The 9,824-nt window shown below is 40.0% G+C and overlaps 1 protein-coding gene across 1 annotated transcript; it reads left to right on the top strand.

Moving 5' to 3' along the window:
* The first annotated feature begins 5,551 nt into the window (after positions 1-5,551).
* LOC148846937 (cytokinin dehydrogenase 3-like) lies at positions 5,552-8,181 on the top strand. Its single transcript, XM_088951756.1, has 5 exons — positions 5,552-6,319; positions 6,487-6,614; positions 6,721-6,987; positions 7,114-7,382; positions 7,491-8,181. The coding sequence occupies exons 1-5, from the start codon at positions 5,689-5,691 to the stop codon at positions 7,783-7,785; spliced, it is 1,590 nt and encodes a 529-aa protein (XP_088807882.1). The 5' UTR covers positions 5,552-5,688; the 3' UTR covers positions 7,786-8,181.
* The last annotated feature ends 1,643 nt before the right edge of the window (positions 8,182-9,824 follow it).

Here is a 9,824-nt window from a genome sequence, read left to right as displayed (position 1 = left end):
CAATGAGTTTGGCTTATTTCTGGCATTGATTATGTCCTTTAGACCACTACTTGTACTGGAACAATTCTGATTTCTAAATCCCGCCAAGGTAAGAAATTTGAATGATTGCCTGGGCAAAAGACAGGACTCTTCTGCAGCTGTATTTCCCCTTCCCCTACTTGGGAGGTAATAGGTATGGCCATCCTCTGATTTCTGTCTTTTCCAAAGTTCGCTCCAATTTCATAATGCATTACTGATATTTTCTAAATTCATCATTCGAGAATTGATGCCAAGTTGCTGGGTGACAAAAAACAAGATATGCCATTAACAACCAAGATACCGGTTCTGGTTGAAAACCTCCTACTCCTAGAGTCTCAAATTCTTTGCCATGGCCCATGATGGTATCTGAAGATATCCATGATAAAACGCTGATTCCCTGTTATCCGCAGGCCTGATGCTTGCCCACTTATTTTAAAATGTCCTTATTGATGTCTAGATACTCGGGTAAATTTTCTCCCATCATTGCATGGCTGACACTTTTGAAGACATGAATCAGTCTAGAACCACTCAACTAAACGGGATTCCATTGCTCGTATTTGCAAGGCTCTACAATCCATTATGGTTTGCTTCCATGATCTTATTGTGCCGCTGTTAGTTTTTCTCTTAAATGGGTCTAACCTCATTCGTTGCCATGTAGAATAGAGAAAATAGAAACTAATGCATCGGGTAGACTGGAAAGTGGAAACAGATAGGTCCCTTGCACATACATATTATTGATCAATAAAGACAAAAGCTTTGGATTGAATACTTCAAAACAAATGGGTATTTAGTTTCTTTTACTTTTCCATTCATCCAATTCATTTTATGAATGGGAAACCAAACATAACAAAGGTCATTACCCAAACCCAATGTTGACTACTGAGCAACTCCTAACTTGACAAATAATGTGTTTTGTTTCAAGGTAGTTGGTCCCAGCATTACACCAAGTAATGGCCCCTAAATGAATTTCCTTAAATCATAGTAAATAACTTGAAGCAGCAGAAAATCACAAATTTGAAGCTTCTAGGTTTGGGGATCTGAAAATAATTACCTTAGGGCTAAGGGTTTCGGGTTCCAACCAGGAGAGGATTCCTAATTGTCTACTCCATAAGGATTTCAAATCCACCTCGTCTATTTGTGGACCGCATATGATTCAACACTCAACTAATTATTAAGTGGGTTGTTCTCCCCAGTTCATCACTCAAAGGTATGTCTATTAATAAATAGTCAGGTTTTAGATTGGCTTCTGTTGAAGTGAAATGTTGTAAAGTTTTAAAAATTAAATAAATGATGACTTTCATTATACTACAACCTACCTCTCTCTCTTTCTCACACACACACATCACACATCTGTATCTAATTCAATTAATGGATAGATATGAAAAAGGTAAATGCCTTTGAAGCTAATTGAGAAGATGGAGGATGATTCACAGAAAGAGAAAGACTAGATAAGTTGAACAATTGACCTGTTAGCCGTGGGCCTAAATCAAGATATCCCTTGAGAAATTGACTATTGACTTCGCCAAATGACAACCAAGCTAAAGTCCTTTTTCGCATGTGTATACACTTCAATTTTCAACACATAGAGATTGATTGCTTCCATAAGTAGTACCAAGATGGCATTCAATAAATATGAACTTTGACCTCTAAAAAGCAATAGTGTTTTCTTCTTTTGAATTTTGAATTGTCAAAAACAATTTCCTGCTTTTCTTAGCTCTGGGTGTAGTGAAGCATTGTATGTCATATCATATAAGTATATATATTAAATAATGTATGTATATATCACATATTCATATGGAATATTATGTTATCATATTCTAAAATATTACACATTTCATACATTATACTATGCAAGTAGGATATATATATACTTCTATGGCCAATGACAAAATTGCCAAAAGACTCAAATGACCGTTTAATTTGGTGCTGAACTTATTCAGAGGGAACTGGCCTTTGGAAAATTTAAGAGAACTAGAGTTCAATGGTATATCCAGATGCTTAACTTAAATGAAGGACCATTTGACATTTGAAAAGCAAAATTCTCAGAATTCAAAGATCAACTCAGAACTGCCAAATGCAATCTAATAGCATGGTTCAAAGTATTGATACTCTTGATAAGAGAGTTTCATTCAACTGAAGTCTTATTTTCTTTCTTTTTTTTTTTCTGATATTTAGTTAGTAGATATATTACATCAAGTCATAAGTCATAACATTTAGAACAAATAAAGTCAACTAACTATATATCGAGTATCAGCACCAATGACCCAAAAATCGATGTATCATACATCATATGATAATATATGTATCATATATGGTATGGTACAATACATAGTGATACTTTGAACCTTGCCTAAGTAGTAGAAGTAAGGATGACAATTTACCCAATGGTAAATTAGTAAAATATTCCTAGGTTTAATGCCGATTTTTAGAATATCTCTAAGTTTTCCTCAAATTACTAAAATCCTAGGATATAGAATTTTATAATTCTATTTCTAAAATGCCCTCAATTTGCAATAATCTAGTTCTTAAAATACTCCCAAATTAGATGTATTTTTAGATGATTGTCTCAAGATGGAAAAAATTCAGGGATTTAGGGATTCTCCATCCTTGACAGAACTTCAAATTCGATCTACCACCGAAAACGGGATACACAGTATCTTAGCTACAGGGCAGGAACTGAGAGAGGGTGCCACGCCCTGAACCCACCCATTTCCATTCCTACTAAAAGCTTGGCTGCTTGGGGGGAGGAAGTTGCTAAATGCATTTATGATCTTCATTGTAGCAATAAGATCACTGGAAGGATTGATTGGCTGCCTGGATTAATTGAACAACTAGGCTAGGGACCCACAGTGAATGAGATGGATTGAACATTTGCTGGTTATCAACTTGGCATGCAAATAAGTTCAAAAACTCTTGCAATGCCCAATCATTTAGACTTTAGAGAGGGGAGGGAAGTAATCAAGAACCTTGCTGGAGACGGCAAAAGGGGCCCTATTTTAGAAGTTCTCATGTGGCTCCAAAATTTCCATCCAAGTGGATCCCTATTCTATGGCTGGCCCAAGAAGACCAAATCCAAGAGCCGGGACCTCCCATGATTTAGAAGACAAATGAGCAGGGACCAGATCTACAATTATTTGAAGGCCCAGCAACAGCATTATCACTGGTCTTAGGCTTGATTAAATCATTTTTAGTCCGTGATGGAACAAAACTAGGTCGGCTGGCTGGCAAAACCCAGCACATGAAGACATCTTATCTGGCATATGGGTCCATCGCAGCCAAGTTTAATAACCATATGTTCCCCCCCCGCAACTCCATCTGCTAGGTCTTGAGTCTTGACAATTAGACTGTCGACGATCGACGATGGACACGAGAGAGAGAATATCTAAGCACATGAAGAAAAAGAGGAGGTGATTGACATTTGGCAGCAAGACAAGAGTAGACTTGGGGAGCAGACTTGAACAGAACGGCTCTGGAATCTGTATGGGCACAAGCTCCAGAGCATCTAAGAAGTGTACCATCTGTTATAAAAAATGCTGAAAATCTAACAAGAAGTTGTGCTACGTAAGGAACCAGGGAAAAGCCGAGGTGGGTTCGTGTCATGGCTTCATGCATGGTTGTGGTGGAGATTTAGATTCTAAGGGTGCAATGTCCAGCACTATCTTCAGACTGGACCTCTGCACCGACTGAACTTATCTTGTGGGGTGGGACCTGCCTGAGACAGTGAGGCGGTGCCTACCGTTCAACGGAGAGATTGATTAATCTTTGTGAGATCACGATTCTAAGAATGACGAAGAATACTCCATCCCATCCCATCTGTTGTACCCGTGTCTGTAAAGGAGAACTCTGTTGGGCCGACAGGATCAGAGTACGAGCTTTGATGAACTTAGGATTCAATAACCAAACAGGAACCATACGAGTATAATCAGAATCGCACATGCATGGTGGATGGTTGGTTCTTCTTCTTCGTTAGCTTTACTTTCACATGCATGTTTGGACGGATGCGATTGTGTGATGAGGGCCATCAAGTGGTTGACAATTAATTGACATTGGCCGGTGGAGCTTAGATATCGTACTGTACATAATCTAGTTGGGCTAGTGACTCGAATACCCATTAAGATCTCACGTATCTTACAGTAGCCTTACGTACATAATCTAGATATGAGCTTTTGGTTGGTTCATCAAAATTTGCTACGCAAAGTGAATTGGTAAGACCCCATTTTCTCTACTACTGGAAAAAGCTTATTTTATAGTTTGAACTTGAGTTGGCCTAGCTAGCTGGAACTACTTCATATCCATCTTTCTACTCAGTAACCAGGCCAGCTCTCCCAAGGCCCTGGATATGGCGAGATGAAGTTTAATAAGAAGGTGGTGGTCAGAAGTCCAGCCAGGCTCGAATCTTGGCTTATAAGAGATCGATGTATTAATTTAAGTAATCCTAACCACATCTCTGCACTTAATTAGGTTGATAAAATGGAAGAAAACAGAGGCAGATTAACTGTCCTGGTTGATTCATGGTAGTAATTACCACCATTAAGTTTCATTCTCCTGTTAAATTAATAAGCAACCTTTTTACTTGAAATAATTCCTAGGTAACAGCCTATCCATATATTTTTTTTTATATTACAGAAAAAGATAAACCTTTTGCTGGGAACTATGAGAATCCTCAGTAGCAGTAATTTGGAGAAGTCAATTCATTTCCAGAACTTGTACAATCTTCAAGGACCATTCTTTTTTTTTTTTTTTTGTAGAAAACCATGGAATGGGTTTGCATTCAAACAGATTAATTTTTACAGAGACAACATGGGTCCTGACTTTTTCATGAATCTGACGTTTGAGATTGACATGTAGGGCAAAACACTTACAAATAAAATCTTAGCACCAAGAAAAACCAGACATCAATTGTCTCCTCTGTCCAAACAATCCAATGTATGAATCTCACAAAGGAACGACCAAGTAGTCTTGATCGATGCTTACAGCGAATAGACCATGAGAAAGAAAATCTCTGAAAAATCTTGTAAGACCCCTCACCCTTGAAATTGAATACCAAACTTTGACTCATGACAGTCATACCCACCTCCAATCTTCAATCTCAATTCTCAAAAGTTACATTTATTTCTAGTTCCCCAAGCAAACCACTTTCACTGGTGGCAGAGTAATCTGGTCCATCTTCACCGTCCTTTTGGCAATATGGACGGTGTTGGTTCAAACTTGCTGGTACGAATTAAACAAGTGAAAATGGAAAGGTTGACGCAGTGGAGAAATCTGTGGGTTGTTCCGAATCTTTGCCACGATAGCCTACTGCCTCGGATGTCATTGAAGCCATGTGTCATGAGTCTAGACGTTGGATGGATATGATCCCGAGTCTCGTCCTTTCGTATCTTCGAAAAAACAAAATATGTTAGGCCGCGACGTCGTCTGTGAACCAGATGCCCAGATTTCCTCTCTGCAACCCAAGATCTCATCCTCGTTTTCATGCAACTTCCCTCGTGATTAATAGAGTACGCCTCCATTCCCTCCCACCAGCCACCACCCATTTCCTACGGTCCTACTTCAACCACCCTTATATTAAGCCTGCCTCCCCCTCCCCTCTCTGAGTCTCTGTCCCTCGTATGCAAAGCCAAAGCAAACACTCACAGACCACTTACTGATCTTCTCTGTGATCGATCTCTCATGGGGAAGACGACTCCACTTCCATTGTCTATCGTTCTTTTACTTTTCATAAGCTGTTTGATGTCCATCATAGGGAAGCTAAGGCCATGGACTAGTTTATTGCCACCAGAGCTTCTGTCACTCGACCTTGCCACCCGGCTTCACATTGACCCTGAGATCACTAGTTTGGCCTCTACTGACTTTGGTAAACTTGTCCGAGTAATTCCAGCTGCCGTTCTCTACCCATTGTCTCTGGACGACATTGTGGCACTGATAAGATTCTCCTTCAGTTCTTCTGTTCCTTTTGGTATAGCTGCCAGGGGTAGGGGTCACTCTGTCCGTGGACAAGCAACGGCACATAAAGGCGTTGTTGTGGACATGAGATCTCTAGATAATGATCATAACAACGGCAGTCGAATTATAGTTGATCGGAGCTCGCCGTCGGCTAATAACTGGTACGCCGATGTTGGCTGTGAGCAGCTATGGGTTGATGTATTGCATGCCACCCTGGAGCATGGTCTTGCGCCAAGGTCGTGGACTGATTATTTGTATCTCACCGTGGGAGGCACTCTCTCTAATGCTGGGATAAGTGGCCAATCCTTTCGCCATGGTCCTCAGATCAGCAACGTGTATGAGATGGACGTCGTTACTGGTAAGTTACATACATATTGTCTGTTGTCTTCTCGTCTATTTGTGGTATATTGCCAATCCATGGTCCAACCTGCCAATTATCCCGGTTTGAGTTGGGTTTGACCGACTTAACCTTTGTCTCCCCCGAACCATGGAGCTCAAGTGTGGTTGTCCCTTGTTTTAATCCAGGAAGAGGAGAGATGGTGACCTGTTCCCCACAGACAAACTCAGAGCTGTTTTATGCAGTACTGGGAGGTCTTGGCCAGTTTGGAATCATCACTAGAGCAAGGATAGCCTTGGAGCCGGCCCCAACTAAGGTACTTGCAACGTACACAGTTACACTATTCATCAACTTATATATCCACCAAAGTTGTTCATTGCTTAATTTGTTTAATTAATTTGGTAGCAAATTCTTGGTGGTAGGTGAGGTGGGTACGTCTTCTCTATCATGACTTCATTGCTTTTACAAGAGATCAAGAACATCTCATCTCATTCAATAATGGAAGTGAAGGGATCAAGGGACTGGATTATGTGGAAGGTTCTCTAGTTATGAACCAGAGTCCTGCTAACAATTGGAGGTCTTCGTTTTTCTCACCTGACGACCATTCAAGGATCATTTCTCTGGCAAACGAGCACGGCATCCTTTATAGCTTGGAAGTAGCCAAGTACTACGACGATGAGGTTGACGGGGTACGTACTACGTTACGCACGCCTTCTCGTTCTCTGCTTCTACCATGGTGAAAAATGGAATCGATCTTCTAATTATTTAATTATGTTGTAGCTATTCGATCGATAATCTCGTCTGCATGCATGCAGGAATTAGAAGCCTTGCTCAAAGGGTTGAGTTTTATTCCTGATTTGATCTTTGCTAAAGATGTTTCCTACATAGATTTCTTGAATAGAGTTCGAAGCGGAGAACTGGAGCTTCAATCGCAAGGACTGTGGGATGTTCCTCATCCATGGCTTAATCTGTTTGTGCCCAAATCTCGAATCCTCGACTTCGATTCAGGTGTCTTCAAAGGCATTCTTAGACAAAATAATAAGATCTCTGGGCCTATCCTCGTCTATCCCATGAATCGAAACAAGTATACTGCATTGCTGCACTGATAATTGATATATTCATATATATATATATATATGTATATACATTCTACAGAGAGGGTGCATGATTGCATGTTTATATTGAATTGCAGGTGGGATGATAGGATGTCTGCAGTGATTCCTGAGGAAGATATCTTCTATTCGATAGGACTACTACTGCAATCAAGTGGGACGCATGACTGGGAGCATTTGGAAGAGCAAAATACGGAAATATTAAGATTCTGTGAGAAGGCTGGAATCAGGATTAAGCAATATCTCCCTCGTTACCAAACCAAGGCAGAGTGGGTCAATCATTTCGGACCGAAATGGGACACCTTCAAACAAAGGAAGACCAAGTTTGACCCAAAAGCAATACTCTCACCGGGGCAAGGAGTTTTCACTTCCTAGAAAAGGCAATCTGTTCGACGAAATTAAACACTCCTTAAACAGTTTTGAAGAACACAACTACAAGAAACCCGTCTGTTTTTCCTCCTTAATATGGGATTTTGAGATTTTCTAGCTGCTGGTTTATCAAAAATGGGATGTGCCCAATCATCCGACCGCAGTAAAAAACTTATGTATACTGCAAAAAAACAGAGAACTTTGTGGGGATTTCTGCTTGAGAGAAAAATTGTGGCCAAATCAAACATTCAAATATGATAGAATATAATATTGACTGAGGATACACTAGTGTCTGCGAGACTTTTCTTGATGCATGGCCTACTTTTTTTGTGTCTTCTAGGAATGAATAAATTGATAAAGAATATAATTAATGGTGAAAACTTTGGTTCTCCACGTTTGGCAGCTTGGGCTGCCAACAGGGCTCTCTCTGTGCAACGCAAGTTAGCTCAACTGCAGCCATGCATCCAGGATCCAGCAGCACAGGAAAAAAAATGGTTGCTTATGTTCTACAGCCTGGGCTTCGATAGGATTTTACTGGATGCATGTCTGGATGGCTGGAGCCTGGATGCATTGTTTGGTGAACCGACATGTCACACAACTAAGGGCCATGTTGACTGCCCAAGCTATCGAGCTAGAAGAGTACTAGAAATGAAAAAAGCAGTTTTCTGCAAGAAAATTTAGAGACTTTCTCACAATCTGAAGCTATGTGGGAAAGAGTGATAAAATCCAAATATTTACCCCAAAGCTCTTCCTTTTCTGCTAAAAAAACAATAATCTGTTTGGTGGACCCAGGTTCCATATTGCTCAAATAAAAACTCTGAAAGTACAAGACTTGTTACATGGAGGTGGGAGATGTGATTCTACTTTAATAAAGGATGTACCTCTCATACTTCAGATTGTCCCAATCTCAACATTACTAGCAAACAAAGGTGCTTTGGAAGGGAACAAGATCCTCCCAGTTTTCTGTACAATTTACTTATCGGACATTTGCTGCTATTTACAACCCTTCACCATCACTGAGAAGAGTGCGTTCGAATAGAATCTGGAAGTTACAAATTCCTTACAGATTTCAAATTTTCCTATGAAAGGCCTGTTAGTTGGGGGGGGGGGGGGGGAAGGGGTATATCAACAAAGAATGAATGGAAAGGCTCTCTCTAAGGATGTTCTTTGTGTACTATGTGGACAAGAAAAAGAATCTGTAAATAATATACAATTTCAGTGCCATTTTGCAAGAGCTATATGGATGGGGTTGCGGATTGGCATTAGCACTAATGATGTGGGTCAAAAACTCTTCCATGAAGTAGTTGATGAATGACAAGAACACAAATTGAAAGATTGGTCCAAACATGAGGACCTTGCAGTTGGTATAGAGCTACACCATTCAGGACTTAAATATGAAAAGAGTACAGCAGAAACAAATCCTCATACTGGCAATTGCTCAGACAAAATTTCAGTTATTTGTTGATGGGTGGGTTGGCAGCAACAAGTTTTATTATCTTCTCAGGTGCTAATACAGTCATTACGGCTGAGAGAGAGAGAGAGAGAGAGAGAGAGAGAGAGAGAGAGAGAGAGCAACAATGTAAAGCTCGGAATGCAGCAGATGAGGAATGGTGGGCACTTCTCAGAGGTTCAGAAGCAGCTCAAGTGACAGAAATCAAAGAACCGACAGTATATTCTGATGCTAAAAAGTAAAAACCTTGTATAGATGCTAACAAGGAGACATGCTGCTGGCTCGTGGTTAGAGCAACCCCTAAAGTTTTTTTCAGAAGTTTTTGTTTCTCAATGTAAATAGTAGAGAGCATAATAGTATCGCTCGTATGTTAGCCTACTTTGCATGTCAGTAAAAACAGGGCGTATTATTTCAGTTACCTAGGTTTGGACTAAATGTAAATATGTTTAAAGAATTAAAGGAGTAATTTCAGATGCTTTTCTTGCCCACTTTGAATATTTGAATAGTATAGCTCGTATGTTTGATAACAGTTGAATTGGCTCAAAGTTGGGTCAGTTCCAATTTTACATTGATAAATTTATTTTTTTATCAAACA

The sequence above is a fragment of the Nelumbo lutea genome, chromosome 6 (assembly GCF_056320005.1).
Source record: "Nelumbo lutea isolate HS-2025 chromosome 6, American lotus-T2T, whole genome shotgun sequence".
In the NCBI taxonomy this organism is placed as follows: Eukaryota; Viridiplantae; Streptophyta; class Magnoliopsida; order Proteales; family Nelumbonaceae; genus Nelumbo; species Nelumbo lutea.
The sequence above is the reverse complement of the archived record's forward strand: the minus strand, read 5'-3'. Positions and strand labels throughout refer to the sequence as shown.

Excerpts from the sequence above, each read along its gene's own strand:
- LOC148846937 (XM_088951756.1), top strand. The coding sequence starts at position 5,689 with ATGGGGAAGACGACTCCACTTCCATTGTCTATCGTTCTTTTACTTTTC. Across the intron at positions 6,615-6,720 it reads TGGAGCCGGCCCCAACTAAG|GTGAGGTGGGTACGTCTTCT; the intron begins GTACTTGCAACG and ends TCTTGGTGGTAG. Across the intron at positions 7,383-7,490 it reads TATCCCATGAATCGAAACAA|GTGGGATGATAGGATGTCTG; the intron begins GTATACTGCATT and ends ATTGAATTGCAG.